The sequence below is a fragment of the Bombus vancouverensis genome, chromosome 15 (assembly GCF_051014615.1).
Source record: "Bombus vancouverensis nearcticus chromosome 15, iyBomVanc1_principal, whole genome shotgun sequence".
Lineage (NCBI taxonomy): Eukaryota > Metazoa > Arthropoda > Insecta > Hymenoptera > Apidae > Bombus > Bombus vancouverensis.
This window is the reverse complement of record NC_134925.1, coordinates 9,412,518-9,438,119: the sequence shown is the minus strand read 5'-3', so window position 1 is coordinate 9,438,119 and position 25,602 is coordinate 9,412,518. Positions and strand designations below refer to the sequence as shown.

Genomic DNA, 25,602 nt, shown 5'->3' with positions numbered 1-25,602 from the left:
AGAAAATAGATCTTCGTTCTTTCCGTCTTTCCTTACATATCGCTGGAACCCTATTCTGATATTTAGCTATGAAAGTTGAATAGTCTTTGATAATACAGACCAATTTTCAATACGTATGATCTTTTTAAGAATTTATCATATAAGTTGGATATTATCTATAAATACAGATCAATTTTTGAAACGGGTGGTGCTGCTCGATGGAAACCGCGGTGTTACCCGTACAATAGCATAGCAATATAGCATTCACCTACGAAGTAACTCCCCTCTCCCATTACAATTTTCTTGGAAATGTACAGTTGACGTAGAAGTGGTAACTTACTGGCGGTGGATAATAAAGCAATTACAGTAGAATAAAAGATGAACCAAGAAATAGAAACACAATTCGTAAACATGTGGGAAGAAGGAAAGGGAAGGTGTTCACGATTGCGTGGAGTTATTTGTCAATCTTCGTCCTGTCAGGATGAAGGTGTCGACGAGTAAGGATTTCGCTTACGCGATGACTCCGTTGAAAATATTGTCGTGGCCTGTAGGTACCTGGCCTCTTCAAGACTACGATGTCTTCTCCGCTATACGCGCCATAATTGCGACTTTTTTTCTGGTATGAAACTCATACTATTATTCTATGCGAAGTTAACATGTGTGTTATCCACACGAGAACAAAAGTGAGTAGACAATTAGGTGGAACTATTAGATCTAGAGTTATACGAAGTTAAATTTTATATATCATAGTATACACAAAGATTATTTAAAAAATAGTTGAAATGATATTTTCATTTTTACATAATTGAACTGTGTTTTATGAAAATACATACATACATATTTCTGTCAACTGACTTTTCTCCGAACGTGCTAATGAACTTTCCAAAAGGTCTGCATTGATTCGCGCCACTCTTTGTACTCATTATTGTTCTCTTTCCTGAGAAATAAATATTTCTATAAATCAAGAGTAGAACATTTCCGAAAAATTTAAGGCAAGGAAATTGTGCAAACAACAAGGAATTTAAAGATAAACTGAAATAACCAAAGTTTCTAACTTCGTTGGTCTTTTTACTTTCCAATTTGTGCACTTAATGAATATGGTTTCCGAACAGCTGAAATTGGCACGTTTAAGGATTGTCGTTATTTTGTAGCTGTTAATGATAACGATCGTGCAATCGGAGATGTACTTAGACAACAGTGATGCTGAGAAAAATCTGGACGGTCTAGTATTCATTACCTGCGGCAGTTTGGCAGCGTCAAAGGTTATACGGTTTCGTATTCGGCCTGCTGCCCTTATTTCGAATTTTACGTCCGCGGTCGAGGATTATAACGAATTGCGGGACGAAGAGAAACGAGTGATAGTGCGAAAACACGCTTATATGGCCAGAGTGGCCAGTGCCAGTATGATATTTTTCGCGTATTTCAGTTCGATTCTTTTCATAACTGTGCCAATGCTGGCTGAAGAAGAAGAGAAAGATATAGTTAACGTAACGGAGGAAAGTACATCGGACTATCCCATACCTTCCGAAAATGTAATAGCACTTGTAAAAATACCGGAAAATTTATACTTCATTGTTTTTATCATAGAGTACTTGATGCTGCTATTCACGAGCACTGGAAATCTAGGTAATGTACCATCGTGTCTTACGAATTACTGGTTGTCAGAAGCCACGCTAGTTAACTCCATAAATTGAAATGTAACGATGAATGATAAGTACGAACATCATTTGTTAAAATGTACTTTGCCATTACAATTGTTTTGCTTTTGGCGATAGAAAGAGAAAGCATTAGACGAAACTTGATTGACTTACAGGGGCACGTAATCTGGAATTAATACTTTCTTTCTAGGGGAATGTTATAACAAAAAGTACGTAATGTGTGGTCAACTTCATTTCTTTAAATGGAATTAAATTTTTTGTTTTATTTACATTACACTAAACCGCTAAAACGTGACTCTCTATTTGTATTCGCCATTTCTCCTATCATACTTTGTACGAAAAATGGGCTGTCGACATTAGAATAACTGAAGGTTTAGTCAGGTGTATGTAGCGTGCCCGTAATATATGTTCAACGTGAGTTTATCCAGCGTTGAATGTGTGTTTCGTCTCATGCATGTCCAACACGTGATTAATGTGCATTTAATGTATTCTATGTTCCAAGAATTTGCGCTTTTGCAATGTCGAAGAGAAATTATTCACTTTGGACAATTAAATCAAGAACAGTATGCCAAATGCAATTGACTGGCCTGGCTTCTGAGAGGCTGAAATACCGATACTTGCTCAGGGTAGTTTAAGGATCTTACTCATTTATTTTTAAATATAAATTAGGAAGCGATTCGTTGTTTTTCGGTATCACTTTTCACCTGTGCGGTCAGGTAGAAATTCTGAAACTAGATTTCCAGAGACTGAAAATCGAGAGCGAAAGAACGAGGGAACACTTCAACGTATTAACCAAGAGGCATATCTACTTAATTAACCTGGCCAATATGCTGAACGAGACCATCAGCTCCATCTTGGTTATGCAACTATTCACGAGTTGTATACTTATTTGCACAAGCGGTGAACATTCTTACCTCACTCGATAAAATGACACAAAGCCCGATGGCAAAAGTTTATTTAAATACGATCAATATATTGGAATGATATGCATCTGTTTTTAGGACTTCAGTTCATTCTCGCTCTGAACATGGGAAACATCGTCATGGTTGTAAAAACATTTATAGTACTCAGCACTCTCATGGTACAATTGTTTGCATACAGTTACGTGGGCGAATATTTAAGGCGTCAAATGGAAGGCATAGCTGACTCGATGTATTTCTGCAACTGGTACGATATACCGAAAAGTGTGGCAAAAGATATTATTTATGTCATTATGAGAGCTCAAGAGCCAGTTTTCCTGAGAGCAGGACAATTCTTCGTTGTTAATATGGAAACGTACATGAGTATCATAAAAACGTCTATGTCATATCTTTCAGTTCTTCGAGTTATGGTAAACGCTTGAGGTTGTGTATAATATAAAAATCCAGAGAGTTATATTTATCTAATAAAGCTCAATAAAATATTTAATGTATTAAGTTAATCGAATGTGCGCAACAGATTCTCACTAGGCTGTTATAGTCAATATCTCGTGCAATGACTGATAATGAATTGTGTATATGTATATGTACGTACATATTTAAATATGTAATAAGGTTAAATTATGGTAGGTGACGTAGGACAATTTGACAATGTACTGACAACAATAATGGTGCTCCTTGTAAAAGATGAAACATATAACATATACTACTTTCTACTACATTGAGTAGTCCGGAAATAATTAGCCATAAAGCCAAATATAATTAGTATATTACCTTTATCATCACATCAAGCTTCTTATTATTGGTCTGCCTGAACACGCATGCCATCATCGGTCTTGCACTGAAAGCTGTCGACCTGATGCTGAAGTTGCCTATAAAGCTGCAGCTTTACGTTTACGCAGGCGATACTGTCGGGTCTCGATTTGAACAAATCACGCAAGCCGCTTACAATTCGCACTGGTATGAACTTTGACAACAGTTAGCAAAGAACCGCGTACTGACAATGAATCACGGAAACACCTGCCAGTCGAAAAATTCTATCAGATGAACACATTCGTGTTCAAAGAGTTACCGAGGATATCAGCTTCCTATAAGAGTGTTGTCAAAGCAATGATGAACACGTGAAGACCATTTGGGCGTGAGAGGTACGTATTCCTTTCGCCACCCTCAATACATCCTTCGTACAGGAAAAGTGATTCGACGAGGAAGAGCAACAAAATATTCTCTTTCTCAAAATTCCATAAACGTACCTGCACACGAAGGATGCAATAACATATTACACATAAGTATACAGTGAATTGGATCAGTGTATACACATAAGTAAAAAATTTTCCAGAGTGCAATTTCCGGTCACGGTCGCAGCATTTGCTTGCGTTGAAAATAATCGATTGCAATTTAGACGATTCAGTTCTACCACTTTTCTTATAAGAAACGGTACCCTCTTACTATAAGAAAATAGATCTTTGCTCCTTACATTTGCTATGAAAGTTGAATATTCTTTGAAAACACGGACTAATTTTCAAGACGAATGGCACTGGATGACAGAAGCAACATATTAGTTATTAACCGCGCGGAAACATGGCAATAAAGTATTTACCTACACAGTAATCCCCACTAGAATTTTCTCGGGAATGTGCCTACTGAACGATAGATAATTGGGCGATTATAGTAGAATAAACGATAAACGGAAACATAGAAATACAATTCGCGAGCATGAGGAAAAAAAGAAAGGGTGCATATGCACGATTACGCAGTATTATTTGTCGACCTTCGTGTTGTGAACATGAAGGCGGCGTTGAATAAAGATTTCGCTTACGCGATGACTCCGATGAAGATCCTGTCGTGGCCTGTTGGTACCTGGCCTCTTCAAGACTACAATATCTTTTCCGCTATGCGTGTCATAATCACGAGTTGTTTTTTGGTATGAAATTCTTGCGATTCTGTTTCGATGTTAACACGTACGTATACTCGGAGACAAGAATTGAGCGAACAAATAAGTGTAACTTGCATTAGTGATATATTTAAATTTTATTTATTATACACCTGTGTGCAAAATTCAAGGAATACCCAATTTTCACCGAAAAGTTGCTGATACTACAAGTGTTATAAAATCGTTACCAGGAAGCACGCAGCGATCAGTCTATGCTCATTTTAAATCAAAAAACCACTATTTTTAGAAGTTTCCGGAATTTATCCCACAAAGTTTCCTGCATCATGTGGTAGATTGAGAATGCGAAGCTGCTTTCTCGTTCCGAAATTCAAAATTCAAATTCAAAAGAATCTGCAGAAGTTAAAAAATTTTGTTTAGAGCTAAAATGACGCGCGATAATTTGTGCCATGTTTCATTGTAATTTGAGTATTTAGTTGGCATTGTAATAATAGCGCAAGCAGCTCCTCGTGAGCATTGCACAGTCGGAAATTAAGTGTTCCTTTAATTTTGCATGCCAGTGGATATCATTATAGTACAAAAGTTATTTAATGGATAATTGAAATAATTGAACATTTTTGTATTGTAAATTTGATTATGCCAAGGAAATTGTGTAAACGATAGTGAATTAAAAAGAAAATTAAAATGTGGTTTCTGACTCGGTGAAATTGACGCGGTTAAAAATTCTCATTCTTTTATAGCTACTAATGTTAACGATCGTGCAGTCGGAGATGTATTTAGACAGCAACGACGCCGAGAAAAATCTTGACGCATTAGTAATACTATCCTGCGGCATTCTGGCTGTGTCAAAGGTCATTCGTTTTCGTATTCGGCCTGCTGCCCTTATCTTGAATTTTACGTCCGCGGTCGAAGATTATAACGAATTGAGGGACGATGAGAAACGAGTGATAGTGCGAAAACACGCTTATATGGCCAGAGTGACTAGTGTCAGTATGATATTTTTCGCGTATTTCAGCTCGATTCTTTTCATAACTGTGCCAATGCTGGCTGAAAAGGAAGAGAAAAATGTAGTTAACGTAACGGAGGAAAGTACATCGGAGTATCCTATACCTTCCGAAAATGTAATGGCACTTGTAAAAATACCGGAAAATTTATACTTCTTTGTTTTTATCATGGAATACTTGATGCTGCTATTCACGAGCACTGGAAATCTAGGTAATGTATCATCGTGTCTTACGAATTACTCATTGTCAGAAGCCGCCCTAGTTAACTCTATAAATTGCAATGTGGCGATGAATGATAAGTACGAATATCATTTGTTAAAATGTACTTTGCTATTACAATTGTTTTGCTTTTGGCGATAGAAAGAGAAAGTATGATACGAAACTCGATTGACTTATAGAGGCACGTAATCTGGAATTAATACTTTCTTGCTAGGCGAATGTTATAACAAAAAATACGTAATGTGTGGTCAACTTCATTTCTTTAAATGGAATGAAATTCTTTGTTTTATTTACGCTACACTTAATCGTTAAAACGTGACGCTCGATTTATATTCGTCATTTCTCTTGTCACACTTCGTACGAAAAGTTTGCGCTTTTGAAATGTTGATTAGAAATTATTCACTTTGGACAATTGAATTAAGAACTGTATCCCAAATGCAGTTGACTGGCTTGGCTTCTGAGAGGCTGAAATACCGATACTTGCTCAGGGTAGTTTAAGAATCTTATTCATTTATTTTGAAATATAAATTAGGAAGCGATTCGTTGTTTTTCGGTATCACTTTTCACCTGTGCGGTCAGGTAGAAATACTGAAACTAGATTTCAAGAGACTGAAAATCGAGAGCGAAAGAACGAGGGAACATTTCAACGTATTAACCAGGAGGCATATCTACTTAATTAACCTGGCCAATATGCTGATCGACACCATCAGCTCTATCTTGGCTATGCAACTATTCACGAGTTGTATACTTATTTGTACAAGCGGTGAACATTCTTACCTCACTCGATAAAATGACACGAAGCCTGATGGCAAAAGTTTATTTAAATACGATCAATATGTTGGGATAATTTGCATCTGTTTTTAGGACTTCAACTCATTCTCGCTCTGAGCATTGGAAACATCGTCATGGTTATAAAAACATTTATGGTACTCACCGCTCTCATGGTACAATTGTTTGCATACAGTTACGTGGGCGAATATTTAAGACGTCAAATGGAAGGCATCGGTGACTCGATGTATTTCTGCAACTGGTACGATATACCGAAAGGTGTGACAAAAGATATTATTTATGTCATTATGAGAGCTCAAGAGCCAGTTTTCCTGAGAGCAGGACAATTCCTCGTTGTTAATATGGAAACGTACACGAGTATCATAAAAACTTCTATGTCATATCTTTCAGTGCTTCGAGTTATGGTAAACGGTTGAGGCTGTGTATAATATAGAAACCGAGAGAGTTATATTTATCTAATAAAGCTCAATAAAATACTTAATGTGTTACTTTTTACGATTCAATATTCATTTCAAATATTCAAAATTAAGTTAGTCGTATGTGCGCAATAGATTCTCACTAGGCTGTTATAGTCAATATTTCGTGCAATGACGAATAATGAATTATGTATATGTATATGTACGTACATATTTAAATATGTAATAAGGTTAAATTATGGTAGGTGACGTAGGACAATTTGACAATGTACTGACAACAATAATGGTGCTCCTTGTAAAAGATGAAACATATAACATATATTACTTTCTACTACATTGAGTAGTCCGGAAATAATTAGCCATAAAGCCAAATATAATTAGTATATTACCATTATCACCACATCAAGCTTCTTATTATTGGTCTGCCTGAACACGCATGACATCATCGGTCTTGCACTGAAAGCTGTCGACCTGATGCTGAAGTTGCCTATAAAGCTGCAGCTTTACGTTTACGCAGGCGATACTGTCGGGTCTCGATTTGAACAAATCACGCAAGCCGCTTACAATTCGCACTGGTATGAACTTTGACAACAGAACTTTGACAAAGAACCGCATACTGACAATGAATCACGGAAACACCTGCGAGCCGAAAAATTCCACCAAATGAACACATTCGCATTCACAGAAATACCGACGATATCAGCTTCCTATAAGAGTGTTCTCAAAGTAATGATGAACTCGTGAAGACCAGTTGAGCGTGAGAGGTACGTATTCCTTTAACCACTCTCGGTACATCGTACAGGAAAAGTGATATTACTGCTATTCGACGAGGAAGAACAACGAAATATTCTCTTACGTAAGACTCAAACTTCCATAAATGTACCTGCACACGAAGGATGCTATAACATATTACACATAAGTATACAGTGAATTGGATCAGTATATACAGATAAATAAGAAATTTTCCAGAGTGCAATTTCCGGTAACAATCGCACTACTTGTTTGCGTTGAAAATAATCGATTGCAATTTAGACGATTCAGTTCTACCACTTTTCTTATAAGAAACGGTACCCTCTTACTATAAGAAAATAGATCTTTGTTCCTTACATTTGCTTACACGTCGTTGTAACCTTTGCCTGGCAGTGTCCGATGAAAGATGAATATCCTACGAAAACACAGATCAATTTTCGAAGCGAACATATAGAATGTATAGCAACAACCTGCTATGAAAGTTGAATATTCTTTGAAAACACGGACTAATTTTCAAGACGAATAGCACTGGACGAAAGAAGCAACGTATTAGTTATTAATCATGCAGAAACATGGCTATGAAGTATTTACCTACAAAGTAATCCCCACTAGAATTTTCTTGGGAATGTGCCTACTGAACGATAGATAATTGGGCGATTATAGTAGAATAAACGATAAACGGAAACATAGAAATACAATTCGCGAGCATGAGGAAAAAAAGAAAGGGTGCATATGCACGATTACGCAGTGTTATTTGTCGACATTCGTGTTGTGAACATGAAGGCGACGTTGAATAAAGATTTCGCTTACGCGATGACTCCGATGAAGATCCTGTCGTGGCCTGTTGGTACCTGGCCTCTTCAAGACTACAATATCTTTTCCGCTATGCGTGCCATAATCACGAGTTGTCTTTTGGTACGAAACTTTTGCCATTCTGTTTCGATGTTAACACGTATGTATACACGGAAACAAGATTTGAGTGAACAAATACGTGGAACTTGTCTTAGTGCTATATATTTAAATTTTATTTATTATACACCGGAGTGCAAAATTAAAGGAATACACAATTTTCACCGAAAAGTTGCTGATATTACAAGCGTTATAAAATCGTAACAAGGAAGCATACAGCAATCATTTTGAAATTTTTCCACAGAGTTTCCTGCATCATGTGGTAGAGTGAGAATGCGAAGCTGCTTTCTCGTTCCGAAATTCAAAATTCAAATTCAAAAGAATCTACAGACGTTAAAAAATTTTGTTTAGAGCTAAAATGACGCGCGATAATATGTGCGATGTTTTATTGTACTTTGAGTATTCGGCTGGCATTGTAATAATAACGCAAGCAGCTCCTCGTGAGTATTGCACAGTCGGAAATTAAGTGTTCCTTTAATTTTGCATGCCAGTGGATATCATTATAGTACAAAAGTTATTTAATGGATAATTGAAATAATTGAACATTTTTGTATTGTAAATTTGATTATGCCACGGAAATTGTGTAAACGATAGTGAATTAAAAAGAAAATTAAAATGTGGTTTCTGAGTCGGTGAAATTGACGCGGTTAAAAATTCTCATTCTTTTATAGCTACTAATGCTAACGATCGTGCAGTCGGAGATGTATTTAGACAGCAACGACGCCGAGAAAAATCTTGACGCATTTGTAATACTATCCTGCGGCATTCTGGCTGTGTCAAAGGTCATTCGTTTTCGTATTCGGCCTGCTGCCCTTATCTTGAATTTTACGTCCGCGGTCGAAGATTATAACGAATTGAGGGACGATGAGAAACGAGTGATAGTGCGAAAACACGCTTATATGGCCAGAGTGGCCAGTGCCAGTATGATATCTTTCGCGTATTTCAGCTCGATTCTTTTCATAACTGTGCCAATGCTGGCTGAAAAGGAAGAGAAAAATGTAGTTAACGTAACGGAGGAAAGTACATCGGAGTATCCTATACCTTCCGAAAATGTAATGGCACTTGTAAAAATACCGGAAAATTTATACTTCCTTGTTTTTATCATGGAATACTTGATGCTGCTATTCACGATCACTGGAAATCTAGGTAATGTATCATCGTGTCTTACGAATTACTCATTGTCAGAAGCCACGCTAGTTAACTCCACAAATTGAAATGTGGCGATGAATGATAAGTACGAATATCATTTGTTAAAATGTACTTTGCCATTACAATTGTTTTGCTTTTGGCGATAGAAAGAGAAAGTATTATACGAAACTCGATTGACTTATAGAGGCACGTAATCTGGAATTAATACTTTCTTGCTAGGCGAATGTTATAACAAAAAATACGTAATGTGTGGTCAACTTCATTTCTTTAAATGGAATGAAACTTTTTGTTTTATTTACGCTACACTTAATCCTTAAAACGTGACGCTCGATTTATATTCGTCATTTCTCTTGTCACACTTCGTACGAAGAGTTTGTGCTTTTGAGATGTTGATTAGAAATTATTCACTTTGGACAATTAAATTAAGAACTGTATCCCAAATGCAGTTGACTGGCTTGGCTTCTGAGAGGCTGAAATACCGATACTTGCTCAGGGTAGTTTAAGAATCTTACTCATTTATTTTGAAATATAAATTAGGAAGCGATTCGTTGTTTTTCGGTATCACTTTTCACCTGTGCGGTCAGGTAGAAATACTGAAACTAGATTTCAAGAGACTGAAAATCGAGAGCGAAAGAACGAGGGAACATTTCAACGTATTAACCAGGAGGCATATCTACTTAATAAAACTGGCCAATATGCTGATCGACACCATCAGCTCTATCTTGGCTATGCAACTATTCACGAGTTGTATACTTATTTGTACAAACGGTGAACATTCTTACCTCACTCGATAAAATGACACGAAGCCTGATGGCAAAAGTTTATTTAAATACGATCAATATGTTGGGATAATTTGCATCTGTTTTTAGGACTTCAATTCATTATCGCTCTGAGCATTGGAAACATCGTCATGGTTATAAAAATATTTATGGTACTCACCTCTCTCATGGTACAATTGTTTGCATACAGTTACGTGAGCGAATATTTAAGACGTCAAATGGAAGGCATCGGTGACTCGATATATTTCTGCAACTGGTACGATATACCGAAAGGTGTGACAAAAGATATTATTTATGTCATTATGAGAACTCAGAATCCAGTTTTCCTGAAGGCTGGAAAATTTTTTATTGTTAATATGGAAACTTACATGAGTATTATAAAAACATCTATGTCGTATCTGTCAGTTCTACGAGTAATGGTAACTGCTTGAGGACTTGTATAATGTAGAAATCTAGGAAATCATGTTAATCTAATAAAGTACAATAAAATATTTAGTATTATTAAAATATTTGGTGATTCAATATTCATTTCAAATGCTCAAAACCAAATTGGTCGAATGTGCGCAGAAAATCGACTCAATAAGCTGAAGTTACTAATTCGTAAATTGACCGACAGAAGATACAACAGTGTAGTTTATGTATCGCGGAATACCACGCGTCGAAAACGTTGGAAATATATGTATACGAAAATACACATTTAAACGGATGGTATATAAATACAGATTTAATTATGGTAAGTAATGTAAGTTTGTTTAGTGAAGTATTGAAATTAAATGCTGCTTCCCTGTAAAAACTGGCATATATTATTCGTTCGCGTTCTCTCTCCATATCTTTCATATGAATATGGAATTGGCTATTGAACGTATTCCCATTCGCAAAACACTATGTTTGGAATCTGTTGGAGTGTCAGAAGATTAGGAAGGCATCACTAGTCTTGGAAAGAATAATTTAGAAGAAAAATGAAAATGCTTAGCTAGTCAGGATTAAGCTGGACGAGAATTTCAGAATCTTATCGCGTCTAGCGTCGGGATATGTTACTTATCCCTAGAATCGATAGTATCTGAACAAACGAACTGTGTTTCCAGGCGCTGTACAGCGAAAACCGTGTAATCAGCAGATGAAGAAAATTGAGAGACAAAATTAATATGAAAAAAATGCTCAGTATATTCTAATTTCGTCATGGTACAATGGCATACGGAGGGAACAACGTCCTCTGTGCATTAAATACGGATATTGCAATAAATATACATGTACATACCAACAAGCTTGAAAACACGCTGACATTTCGAATTCTCCTACGCCTCGATATCTGTCGGATCAAGTAAGCATGGATGCCACACTAATGACAGACAATCAGATGGAGACACGCACAACACCTTAGTCCACAACAACAACCAGCAGTTCGTTCTGTTCGGATGAACGTGAATTCAAAGTTGCTGCAGCGTAGGTTCGGGAATTCGACCTCAGCAGTGATCGATCTCGTCACAAACTTTCCGTGATGTGTTCGTAACGTTCGCTACAAATTTTAAGCTGCACACTCTGAACACAGAACACTGGCGTCCCAATCACACTGGCTGATGCGTGAAAAGGAAGTGCGAACGGCCAACTGTACGTGTCTGTCTCACGAAATCGTTAGAGCTGTACACGGCGGTTATTTGTACGGTGGTTTGCTGTGCGGTTTATACCCGTAATACTTTGGTTTGAGACACGTACGTAGCGTGGACACGAAAGGCGATTTGATTTCCGTACCAAGTCGGTTACAAATTCCCGTCTACGTACCGTGTTTCGCTTGACAGATGCTTGATCTACGTATAACTTCGTATACACAGTGCTGCTGTCGGTATCGCTTCGAGACGTGCAATGCCGGCATCGTCGATCGCATTCAATTCTCTCGAATGCTATCCAGTGGGGATCGACGAGCACGCATCCTTATGTAGCGGGGCCCCACTCACCACCCACTCCGTCACCGATTCTTCAGGAGGATCACGCGAATCGGGGAGCTAACAAGGTGAGAGAGCTGTTACGATTGCAACATACTTCCACTATTCGATGAATCTGCGTATGTAACTGATATGTTTCGTTGGATTCGTACAATAAATTTTACTACTATATCTAAAATTCAATTCTTTACCTTATTTGTGAAACGTTCGAACTGCGACGCAAGGAGATCTCACCGGTGATCTGTCAATCTCGTGATTTCTTGCGTCCCCTACGTGACACTGCCGAGTCTCGATCCAGGGAGATCGCACAAACAGTCTATAATTTGCCGTGGTATCAACCTCAAGAGGATACTTAGCAAAATACTCGCAATGAATCGTGGGAATTTGTCATACCACGTGACAGAATGAAAATTCCTCTCGATGAATATACTCACTTTGAAAGAAATGCGACAGGCACCAGGCTTCTTACTTCTTCGTTTTGAAAGTAACGCGATGCATATGAAGACCATTTGATCGCGAGTGCTATGTATTCCTCTCTACATTCTCGGTGCATTGCTGGTGGAGCAAAGGCGATATTACAGTAATTCGATGACAAAGAGCGAAATTTTCTCAAATGGACGACTCAAATTTCCACAAACATACCTACGTACGAAGCATGCTATAACCTATTAAACATAACTACGCAATGGTTTGGATCGTTGTATGCGAATAAATAAGAAATTATCCAAAGCGCAATTTCGAGAACGCCCATCACGACCGCACCATTTGCTTGCGACGAAAATAATCGAATTGCAATTTAGACGATGTGACTTTTCCACTTTTCATACAAGAAAGGGTAGCTTGTTACTATAAGAAAATAGATCTTTATTCTTTACATTTGCTTACATAACGTTGAAACTTTAGCCTCACAATTGTCGACGAAAGATGAATATCCTACGTAAACACGGATCGATTTTCGAAGCGCATGTGTAGTATAACAACTTATAAGTTGAATATTCTTTGAAAACACGAACTAATTTTCAAGACGAATGGCACTGGAAGACAGGAGCAACGTATTATTTATTAATCCTGGAGAAACATGGCAATAAACTATTTCCCTACAAAGTAAACCACTCTAGAATTTTCTTGTGCCCACTGAACGATAGATAATTGAGCGATTATGGTAGAATAAAAGATAAACCGGAACATAGAAATACAATTCGTGAGCATGAGGAAAAAAAGAAAGGGTGCATATGCACGATTACGCAGTGTTATTTGTCGACCTACGTGTTGTGAACATGAAGGCGACGTTGAATAAAGATTTCGCTTACGCGATGACTCCGATGAAGATCCTGTCGTGGCCTGTTGGTACCTGGCCTCTTCAAGACTACAATATTTTTTCCGCTATGCGTGTCATAATCACGAGTTGTCTTTTGGTACGAAATTTTTGCCATTCTGTTTCGATGTTAACACGTATATATACTCGGAGACAAGAATTGAGTGAACAAATACGTGGAACTTGTCTTAGTGATATATATTTAAATTTTATTTATTATACACCGACGTGCAAAATTAAAGGAATACACAATTTTCACCGAAATGTTGCAGATATTACAAGTGTTATAAAATCGTAACAAGGAAGCATACAGCAATCATTTTGAAATTTTTCCACAGAGTTTTCTGCATCATGTGGTAGAGTGAGAAAGCGAAGCTGCTTTCTCGTTTCGAACGTATTTCAAATTTAACAGATTCTACAGACATTAAAAAATTTTGTTTAGATGTAGAATGACGCGCGATAATTTGTTTTATTGTACTTTGAGTATTCAGCAGACATTATAATATTAGCGTAAGAAGCTTCTCGTGGGGATTGCACAGTCGGAAATTAAGTGTTTTTTTAATCTCGCATGTCAGTGGATATCATTATAGTACAAAAATTGTTTAATGGATAACTGAAATAATTGAACATTTTTGTATAAACACGACCTACTTAAAGAAACTTTAAAGAAAGACTTTATTATCATTGCACATTACTTGTGTTCTTCTTCAGAAACAAATGTCTTCTTTCAATAAATTTTATTATGGCACGGAAATTGTGTAAACAAATGTGAATTAAAAAGGAAATTAAAATGTGGTTTCTGAGTAGGTGAAATTGGCACGGTTAAAAATTCTCATTCTTTTATAGCTACTAATGTTAACGATCGTGCAGTCGGAGATGTATTTAGACAGCAACGACGCCGAGAAAAATCTCGACGCATTAGTAATACTATCCTGCGGCATTCTGGCTGTGTCAAAGGTCATTCGTTTTCGTATTCGGCCAGCTGGACTTATCTCGAACTTCACCTCGGCTGTTGAGGATTATAACAAATTGTATGACCAAGAGAAAGGCGTGATATTGCGAAGACACGCTTACATGGGCAGAGTGGCAGGTATTGGTGTGGTACTTTTCGCATATTTCAGCGCAACTCTTTTCATGTCTGTGCCAATGCTGGCTGGGGAGGAAGTGAAAGATGTAGTTAACGTAACGAAAGATAATATTCCGGAATATCCTATACCTTCCGAAAAAGTAATGGCACTTATAAAAATGCCGGACAATTTATACTTCATTGTTTTTATCGTGGAGTACTTGATGTTGTTATTAACGAGCAATGGAAATCTAGGTACTGTACCATTTTATTTTACGAATCACTCATTGCCAGTAGCCATGCGAATCAATTCCACAATTTGACAAGTGCAAGAGATCGATAAGTAGGGGCAACATGTGTTGCATATACTTTGAAATTACATATCCAGCTTTTTATTGTGTGCTGTTGAGATGTCGAGTTCCAATTTCGAACAAAGAAAGTAAGTACTTGAAAAAAAATGGAATTGATGAGTTTGGATTCAATGAGACGCTAATACCGATACATGTCGAAAGTAGCATTAGTATTTTGCTTATTTATTTTTCAATATGAATCAGGTAGTGATTCGTTGTTCTTCGGTATTATATTTCACCTGTGTGGCCAGGTGGAAATTCTGAGGCTCGACTTCAGGAGACTGAGCAACGACAACGAAAGAACAATAGAACATTTCACCGTACTATCCAAGAGGCATGTTTACTTATTGAAACTAGCCAAGATGCTGAACGAGACGATCAGCTCTATCTTGGCAGTGCAACTATTCACGAGTTGTATAGTTATTTGTACAAGCGGTGAACATTCTTACATCAATTAATAAAATGACGCGAAGCACAATGGCGTAAGTTTATTTAAATACGATTAATGTATTGTGATAATTTGCATCTGTTTTTAGGACTTCAATTCATTATCGCTCTGAGCGTTGGAAACATCGTCATGACGATAAAATCGTTTATAGTACTGAGCACTCTGTTAGTGCAATTATTTGCATACAGCTACGTGGGCGAATATTTAAAGCGTCAAATGGAAGGCATCGGTGATTCGGTGTATTCCAGCAGCTGGTACGATATACCGAAAAGTGTTGCAAAAGATATTATTTATGTTATTATGAGAACCCAGGATCCAGTTTTCCTGAAGGCTGGAAAATTTTTTATTGTTAATATGGAAACTTACATGAGTATTATAAAAACATCTATGTCGTATCTCTCAGTTCTACGAGTAATGGTAACTGCTTGAGGACTTGTATAATGTAGAAATCTAGGAAGTCATGTTAATCTAATAAAGTACAATAAAATATTTAGTATTATTAAAATATTTGGTGATTCAATATTCATTTCAAATGCTCAAAATCAAATTGGTCGAATGTGCGCAAAAATCGACTCAATAAGCTGTAGTTACTAATTCGTACAATGACCGACAGAAGATACAACAGTGTCGTTTATGTATCGCGGAATACCACGCGTCGAAAACGTTGGAAATATATGAATACGTAAATACACATTTAAACGGATGGTATATAAATACTGATTTAATTATGGTAAGTAATGTAAGTTTGTTTAGTGACATATTGAAATTAAATGCTGCTTCCCTGTAAAAACGGGCATATATTATTTGTTCGCGTTCTATCTCCATATGTTTCATATGAATATGGAATTGGCTATTGAACGTATTCTCATTCGCAAAACACTATGTTTGGAATCTGTTGGAGAAGATTAGGAAGGCATCACTAGTCTTGGAAAGAATAATTTAGAAGAAAAATGAAATTGCTTAGCTAGTCAGGATTAAGCTGGACGAGAATTTGAGAATCTTATCGCGTCTAGCGTCGGGATATGTTACTTATCCCTAGAATCGATTGTATCTGTACAAACGAACTGTGTTTCCAGGCGCTGTACAGCGAAAACCGTGTAATCAGCAGATGAAGAAAGTTGAGAGACAAAATTAATATGAAAAAAAAATGCTCAGTATATTCTAATTTCGTCATGGTACAATGGCATACGGAGGGAACAACGTCCTCTGTGCATTAAATGCGGATATTGCAATAAATATACATGTACATACCAACAAGCTTGAAAACACGCTGACATGTCGAATTCTGCTACGCCGCGATATCTGTCGGGTCAAGTAAGCATCGATGCCACACTAATGACAGACAATCAGATGGAGACACGCACAACACCTTAGTCCACAACAACAACCAGCAGCTCGTTCTGTTCAGGTGAACGTGAATTCAAAATTTGCTGCAGCGTAGGGTCGGGAATTCGACCTCAGCAGTGATCGATCTCGTCACAAACTTTCCGTGATGTGTTCGTACCGTTCGCTACAAATTTTAAACTGCACACTCTGAACACAGAACACTGGCGTCTCAATCACACTGGCTGATGCGTGGAAAGGAAGTGCGAACGGCCAACTGCACGTGTCTGTCTCACGAAATCGTTACAGCTGTACACGGCGGTTATTTGTACGGTGGTTTGCTGTACGGTTTATACCCGTAATACTTTGGTTTGAGACACGTACGTAGCGTGGACACGAAAGGTGGTTTGATTTCCGTACCAAGTCGGTTACAAATTCCCTTCTACGTACCGTGTTTCGTTTGACAGATGCTTGATCTGCGTGTAACTACGTATACACAGTGCTGCTGTCCGTATCGCTTCCAGACGTGCAATGCCGGCATCGTGGATCGCACTCAATTCTCTCGAATAGTATCCAGTGGGGATCGACGAGCACGCATCCTTACGTAGTGGGGCCCCACTCACCACCCACTCCGTCACCGATTCTTCAGGAGGATCACGCGAATCGGGGAGCTAACATGGTGAGAGAGTTGTTACGATTGCGACATACTTCCACTGTTCGATGAATCTGCGTATGTAACTGATATGTTTCGTTGGATTCGTACAATAAATTTTACTACTATATCTAAAATTCAATTCTTTACCTTATTTGTGAAACGTTCGAACTGCGACGTAAGGAGATCTCACCGGTGATCTGTCAATCTCGTGATTTCTTGTGTCCCCTACGTGGCACTGCCGAGTCTCGATCCAGGGAGATCGCACAAACCGTCAACAATTTGCCGTGGTATCAACCTCGAGAGGACATTTAGCAAAATACTCGCAATGAATCGTGGGAATTTGTCATACCACGTGACAGAATGAAAATTCCTCTCGATGAATATACTCACTTTGAAAGAAATACGACAGGCACCAGGCTTCTTACTTCTTCGTTTTGAAAGTAACGCGATGCATATGAAGACCATTTGATCGCGAGTGCTATGTATTCCTCTCTACATTCTCGGTGCATTGCTGGTGGAGCAAAGGCGATATTACAGTAATTCGATGACAAAGAGCGAAATTTTCTCAAATGGACGACTCAAATTTCCACAAACATACCTACGTACGAAGCATGCTATAACCTATTAAACATAACTACGCAATGGTTTGGATCGTTGTATGCGAATAAATAAGAAATTTTCCAAAGCGCAATTTCGAGAACGCCCATCACGACCGCACTATTTGCTTGCGACGAAAATAATCGAATTGCAATTTAGACGATGTGGCTTTTCCACTTTTCATACAAGAAAGGGTAGCTTGTTACTATAAGAAAATAGATCTTTATTCTTTACATTTGCTTACATAACGTTGAAACTTTAGCCTGACAATTTTCGACGAAAGATGAATACCCTACGTAAACACGGATCGATTTTCGAAGCGCATGTGTAGTATAACAACTTATCAGTTGAATATTCTTTGAAAACACGGAGTAATTTTCAAGACGAATGGCACTGGACGACAGAAGCAACGTATTATTTATTAATCCTGGAGAAACATGGCAATAAAGTATTTCCCTACAAAGTAAACCACTCTAGAATTTTCTTGTGCCCACTGAACGATAGATAATTGAGCGATTATGGTAGAATAAAAGATAAACCGGAACATAGAAATACAATTCGTGAGCATGAGGGAAGAAAGAAAGGGTGCATACGCGCGATTACGCGGAATTATTTGTCGATCTTTGTGTTGTGAGCATGAAGACGACGTTGAATAAAGATTTCGCTTACGCGATAACTCCGATGAAGATCATGTCGTGGCCTGTTGGTACCTGGCCTCTTCAAGACTACAATATTCTTTCCGCTATGCGTGTCATATTCACGATTTTTCTTGTGGTATGAAATTTTTGCCATTCTGCTTCGATGTTAACACGTATATATACTCGGAGACAAGAATTGAGTGAACAAATAAGTGGAACTTGTCTTGGTGATATATTTAAATTTTATTTATTATACACCTGTGTGCAAAATTAAAGGAATACCCAATTTTCACCGAAAAGTTGCTGATATTACAAGTGTTATAAAATCGTTACAAGGAAGCATACAGCGATCATTCTATGCTCATTTTAAATCAAAAAACCACTATTTTCGGAAGTTTCCGGAATTTATCTCACAAAGTTGCCTGCATCATGTGGTAGAGTGAGAATGCGAAGCCGCTTTCTCGTTCCGAAATTCACAATTCAAATTCAAAAGAATCTACAGATGTTAAAAAATTTTGTTTAGATCTAAAATGACGCGCGATACTTTGTCCGATGTTTTATTGAACTTTGAGTATTCAGCAGACATTGTAATAATAGCGCAAGCAGCATCTCGTGGAGATTAAGTGTTTCTTTAATTTTTTATGCCAGTGGATATCATTATAGTACAAAAATTATTTAATGTATAATTGAAATAATTGAACGTTTTTGTATAAACAGTACCTATTTAAAGAAATTTCATTGACACCAATTTCAATCTTCTGCTCATATACTTTTGTCCGAACATGATATGTAAACTTCCTAGAAAATTCGCAATCATCCTCACCACTATGCAAATTCCACTTTGTAAATTTTATTATTACTGCACATTATTTGTGTTCTTCTTCAGAAACAAATGACGTATTTCAATAAATTTGATTATGGCAAGGAAATTGTGCAAACAATAGTGAATTAAAGAGGAAATTATAATGTGATTTCTGAGCAGCTAAAATTGACGTGTTTAAAAATTCTTATTCTTTTATAGCTACTAATGCTAATGATCGTGCAATTGGAGATGTATTTAGACAGCAGCGACGCTGAGAAGAATCTGGACGGTCTAGTACTTATTACTTGCGGCATTCTGGCAATGTCAAAGATCCTGCAGTTTCGTATTCGCCCTGCTGGCCTCATATCAAATTTTACCTCGGCGGTTAAAGATTATAACGAATTGAACGACCAAGAGAAACGAATGATTGTACGAAGACACGCTTACATGGGCAGAGTGGCAGGTATCAGTGTGGTATTTTTCGCATATTTCGGTTCAACGCTCTTCATGACTGTGCCAATGCTGGCTGAGGAGGAAGTGGAAGATATAGTTAACGTAACGGAAGATAATACTCCGGAATACCCTATACCTTCCGAAAAAGTGATGGAATTTATAAAAATGCCGGATAATTTATACTTCATTGTTTTTATCGTGGAGTACTTGATGTTGCTATTAACGAGCAGTGGAAATCTAGGTAATGTATCGCCGTGTCTTATGCGCCGTGTCATGCGAATCAATTCCACAATTTGACAAGTGAAAGAGAACGATAGGTAGGGGCAACATGTGTTGCATATACTTTGAAATTGCAATCCACAGCTTTGTTTTATCTGCTTTTGAGATGTTGTGTTCCAATTATTCATTTTGAACAAAGAAAGTAAGTACTTGAAAGAAAATGGAATTGATGAGTTTGGGTTCAAAGAGACACGAATACCCTTACATGTCAAAAGTAGCATTAGTGTCTTGCTTATTTATTTTTCAACTTAAATTAGGTAGCGATTCGTTGTTCTTCGGTATTATTTTTCATCTGTGTGGTCAAGTGGAAGTTCTGAGGCTAGAGTTCAGCAGACTGAGCAACGACAACGAAAAAGCAAAGGAACATTTCAACGTATTAACCAAGAGGCATGTTTACTTACTGAACCTAGCCAAAATGCTGGACGATACGATCAGCTCTATCTTGGCTGTGCAACTATTCACGAGTTGTATACTTATTTGTACAAGCGGTGAACATTTTTACATCTCTTGATAAAATGACATTAAATGGCATAAATTTATCTAAATACGATGAACGTGTTGGAATGATTTACGCCTGCTTTCAGGACTACAGTTCATTATCGCTCTGAGTGTTGGAAACATCGTCATGACGATAAAAACGTTTATAGTACTGAGCACTCTGTTAGTGCAATTATTTGCATACAGCTACGTGGGCGAATATTTAAAGCGTCAAATGGAAGGCATCGGTGATTCGGTGTATTTCTGCAGCTGGTACGATATACCGAAAAATGTGGCAAGAGATATTATTTATGTTATTATGAGGACTCAAGATCCAGTTTTCCTGAAGGCCGGAAGATTCTTTATTGTTAATATGGAAACGTACATGAGTATTATGAAAACTTCTATGTCGTATCTCTCAGTTCTACGGGTAATGATAAATGCTTGAGGACTTGTATAATGTAGAAATCTAGGAAGTCATGTTAATCTAATAAAGTACAATAAAATATTTAGTATTATTAAAATATTTGGTGATTCAATATTCATTTCAAATACTCAAAATCAAATTGATCGTGTGTGCGCAGCAGATCAATAAGTTCAATAAGCTGTAGTTAGTAATTCGTGTGACGACCAACAGATGATGGACACACAAAACATTTAAATATACAGGTGTTCGGCTACGTGTGCAGTAAATTTAAGGATGATTCCTGGAAACCAAATAAAACGAAAATCAAGAATAATAAATTACGTTTTCAGCTAAGTATTTTACTTGTTGACATTTAAAAAATGGCCAAAAATCCCTGCACGCGAGCAATCCTCCTTACAAGAGCGATAGTGGGTCAACCTAAGCAGCGGGGTACACAGGAATTCTTCAAAATCAAACGATATATGGACAGCAGCTTACCTCGTACAAGTCACGGAGAGTAAGATTATGAAATTTGAAAACGTAAACCATTCTGCACAACGTTTTGTAAGAGAAATCGTAGATTAAACATTACTGTCTACTCATTAAAATCCACAACTACATATCGAAAAGAGTCTCATGAAATTTTTGAATGGAGACGATTAATGTTTCCTCTAAACATTTGCCTCCATAAATAATCAACAAATAATAGCACATATAATCAATGTTTACACAAACTTCACACACGCACCACGAGCATCGCCGTCATGTGTTCACAAAAAAATCAATCGTACATTGAATGGCGTCGTCCTGATGATGACGTTGCTCATACAACTGTACCTTTACGCTTACGCAGACGACGCTGTCGAACCTCGATCGGAAGAAATCGTACAAGCCGTCTAGAATCTACTCTGGTATTAGCCTTGAGGACACTTAGCAAGATACTCACAATGAATCGTGGGAACTTGTCGTACCACGTGACAGAATGGAAATTCCTCTCGATGAATATATTCACTTTCAAAGAAATACGACAGACACCAGACTTCTTACCTGTCCGTTTTGAAAGTAACGCGAGGCACATGAAGACCGTTAGATCGCGAGTGCTATATATTTCGTTCACCATCCTCGGCGCATTGCTGGTTTAGCAAAGGCAATATTTCTGTCATTTGATGAGGAAGAGCGAAATTTTCTCTACTGTACGACTTAAACTTCCACAAACATACCTACGTACGAAGCATGTTATAATCTATTAAACATAAGTACGCAATGGTTTGGATCGCTGTATGCGAATAAATAAGAAATTTTCCAAAGTGCAATTTCGAGAACGCCGATCATGACCGCACCATTTCCTTGCCTCGAAAATAATCGACTGTAATTTAGACGGTTCGACTCTTCCACTTTTCTTACAAGTAAGGGTAGCTTGTTACTATAAGAAAATAGATCTTTGTTCTTTATATTTGCTTACATAACGTTGAAAGCCTAGCCTAACAATTTTCGATGAAAGATGAATATCCTACGAAAACACAGATCAATTTTCGAAGCGAATTTATAATGTAACAACTTACTATGGAAGTTGAACATTCTTTGAAAACACGGTCTAATTTGCAAAACGAATGGCGTTGGACGACAAAAGCAACGTATTAGTTATTAATCGTGTAGAAACATGGCAATAATGTATTTATCGACGATGTAACCCCCCACTGGAATTTTCTTGCAAATATGCTTACTGTACGGTAGATAATTGAGCGATTATGGTAGAATAAAAGAAAAGCCGGAAAATAGAAATACAATTCGTAAGCATAAGGAAGAAAGGAAAGTGTACGTATTCACGATTGCGCGGAATTATTTGTCGATCTTCATCTTGCGAGGATGAAGGCGACGTCGAGTAAAGATTTCGCTTACGCGATGGCTCCGTTCAAGATCCTATCGTGGCCTGTTGGTACCTGGCCTCTTCAACTTTATGATACCTTTTCCGCTATACGTGCCGTAATCACGATTTTTTTGTTGGTATGAAACTCATATCATTTTGTTTGGAAGTTAACGTGTATGTATACTGAGGAACAAAAATTGAGTGGACAAATAAGTGAAACTAGTCCTAGTGATATATATTTAAATTTTATTTATTATACACCGATGTGCAAAATTTCTGAACAGCTGAAATTGACGCGTTTAAAAATTCTTATTCTTTTATAGCTACTAATGATAGCAATCGTGCAATCGGAGATGTATTTAGACACCAGCGACGCTGAAAAGAATCTGGACGCCGTAATAATACTAACTTGCGGCTATTTGGCAGTGTCAAAGATCCTGCAGTTTCGTATTCGTCCTGCTGGCCTTATCTCAAATTTTACCTCGGCGGTTAAGGATTATAACGAATTGAATGATCAAGAAAAACGAGTGATAGTACGAAGACACGCTTACATGGGCAGAGTGGCAGGTATCAGTGTGGTACTTTTCTCACATTTCAGCGCAACCCTCTTCACGGCTTTGCCAATGCTGGCTGGGGAGCAAGTGAAGGATATAGTTAACGTAACTGAAGAAAGTATACCGGAATACCCTATGCCTTCCGAAAAAGTAATAGCACTGGTAAAAATACCGGATAATTTCTACCTCATTGTTTTTATCGTAGAGTACTTGATGTTGCTATCAACGAGCAATGGAAATATAGGTAATGAATCGTCGTGTCATACGAATTGCTCATTGTCAGGAGCCATGCCAATCAATTCCACAATTTAAAAAGTAAAAGAGAATGATAAATAGGAGGAGGATTTATTGCATTATTCATTTTTGTATTTTTTTTGTCTTTGAGAAATCCTCATAGACATTCCGCTACTGCTAAAAATCGGCTACAGTAGAATAACGTCGGACTCTTACCGACTAAAACTCCACGATGACCATCCTACGCGTGTGACAGGAGTGCTCCAGGGACCTCTTACGAATTATCTTTCCGTTGCACCCCTCATTCATTTTGAACTATGAAGGTAGCAACTTCATACCCAGTGGAATTCATTAGTTTGGCTTCTGAGAGGCTAAATTACTACTATTGCGTCTCAGCGTAGCTCAAAGATCTTGTTTATTTATTTTCAAATATGAATTAGGAAACGATTCCTTGTTTTTCGGTATCATTTTTCACCTGTGCGGTCAAGTAGAAATTCTGAAACTTGATTTCAAAAGACTAAGAAACGAAACCGAAAAAACACGGGAACATTTCAGCGCATTAACCAAGAGGCATGTTTACTTACTGAAGCTGGCCAAAATGCTGGACGATACGATCAGCTCTATCTTGGCCGTGCAACTATTCACGAGTTGTACACTTATTTGTACAAGCGGTGAACATTCTTATATCACTTGATAAAATGTCATTAAATGGTATAAATTTATCTAAATCGTGTTGGAATGATTTACGCCTGCTTTCAGGACTGCAGTTCATTATCGCTCTGAGCGTTGGAAACATCGTCATGACGATAAAAACGTTTATAGTACTGGGCACTCTATTGGGGCAATTATTTGCATACAGCTACGTGGGCGATTATTTAAACCGTCAAATGGAAGGCATCGGCGACTCGATATATTCCTGTAGTTGGTACGATATACCGAAAAGTGTGACAAAAGATATTATTTATGTCATTATGAGAGCTCAAGACCCAGTTTACCTAAAAGCTGGGAAATTCTTTATACTCAATATGGAAACGTACATGAGTATTATAAAAACTTCTATGTCGTACCTGTCAGTTCTACGGGTAATGATAAGTGCTTGAGGCCTTGTATAATATAAAAATGGAGAGGGTGGTATACTTATCTAATAAAGCTCAACAAGATATGTAATATTACGCTTTTGATGACTAAATATTCATTACAAATGCTCAAAATCAAATTGATCGAATGTGCGTGATCGAATGTGCGTAATCGATTGTCCCAGTATTCTGTTATCGTCGATAATTCGTGCAATGACCGAAAACATTTGAAATATATGTGTATGCACATCATTATTACATTGGCACTTGTAGCTTCAAGACTCAATGGTTATGTCATATGAAGGGCTACGTAACCGATAAGTGTAAGTCAGCCTTTCGTTTCTACTTACGCGTTATTAAATCTTTCAGTCGACGGAAGACTTTAATTCGGGAATTAAGAAATTTCAAATCTCAATAACGCACTGATATAGATCAATAAAATTAATATGAAAAATCGAAAATTTGTCGTTTATTGTTGTTAAAGGGTAAAATAAAAACATTCTTTAAATTATACGAAATAAAATTTATATAAAAGCAGGGTCAGGTACAATTAGTCTATTACCTTGATCATCAAACCAAGTTTCATATTCCTGAGCTACCTCAGCACGAGAGACGACATCGGTGCAGTGAAAAATGCAGTCCTGAAGGTGAACTGACTCGCAGAG

At 37.4% G+C, this 25,602-nt stretch overlaps 4 protein-coding genes and 3 pseudogenes across 4 annotated transcripts; all 7 read left to right on the top strand.

Annotated features, from left to right (window-relative positions):
* Nucleotides 1-460: 460 nt before the first annotated feature.
* LOC117166297 (odorant receptor 4-like) lies at nucleotides 461-3,099 on the top strand. The gene is made up of 4 exons (XM_033350149.2): nucleotides 461-598; nucleotides 1,131-1,605; nucleotides 2,307-2,537; nucleotides 2,639-3,099. Exons 1-4 carry the CDS (start codon nucleotides 461-463, stop codon nucleotides 2,977-2,979), a joined length of 1,185 nt encoding a protein of 394 aa, XP_033206040.1. The 3' UTR covers nucleotides 2,980-3,099.
* A 1,238-nt stretch (nucleotides 3,100-4,337) lies between these two features.
* LOC117166296 (uncharacterized) lies at nucleotides 4,338-7,458 on the top strand (annotated as a pseudogene).
* Nucleotides 7,459-8,373: 915 nt separating this feature from the next.
* On the top strand, nucleotides 8,374-10,888 carry LOC117166376 (odorant receptor 4-like). The gene is made up of 4 exons (XM_076624746.1): nucleotides 8,374-8,535; nucleotides 9,201-9,675; nucleotides 10,216-10,446; nucleotides 10,548-10,888. The coding sequence occupies exons 1-4, from the start codon at nucleotides 8,398-8,400 to the stop codon at nucleotides 10,886-10,888; spliced, it is 1,185 nt and encodes a 394-aa protein (XP_076480861.1). The 5' UTR covers nucleotides 8,374-8,397.
* A 2,786-nt stretch (nucleotides 10,889-13,674) lies between these two features.
* LOC143303690 (uncharacterized) lies at nucleotides 13,675-15,101 on the top strand (annotated as a pseudogene).
* Nucleotides 15,102-15,132: 31 nt separating this feature from the next.
* Nucleotides 15,133-16,005, top strand: LOC117166295 (odorant receptor 67c-like). The gene is made up of 3 exons (XM_076625083.1): nucleotides 15,133-15,217; nucleotides 15,333-15,563; nucleotides 15,665-16,005. The coding sequence occupies exons 1-3, from the start codon at nucleotides 15,133-15,135 to the stop codon at nucleotides 16,003-16,005; spliced, it is 657 nt and encodes a 218-aa protein (XP_076481198.1).
* A 2,583-nt stretch (nucleotides 16,006-18,588) lies between these two features.
* Nucleotides 18,589-21,268, top strand: LOC117166286 (odorant receptor Or2-like; annotated as a pseudogene).
* A 1,804-nt stretch (nucleotides 21,269-23,072) lies between these two features.
* LOC117166377 (odorant receptor 10-like) lies at nucleotides 23,073-25,027 on the top strand. Its single transcript, XM_033350295.2, has 4 exons — nucleotides 23,073-23,210; nucleotides 23,397-23,871; nucleotides 24,302-24,532; nucleotides 24,621-25,027. The coding sequence occupies exons 1-4, from the start codon at nucleotides 23,073-23,075 to the stop codon at nucleotides 24,959-24,961; spliced, it is 1,185 nt and encodes a 394-aa protein (XP_033206186.2). The 3' UTR covers nucleotides 24,962-25,027.
* Nucleotides 25,028-25,602: the final 575 nt, after the last annotated feature.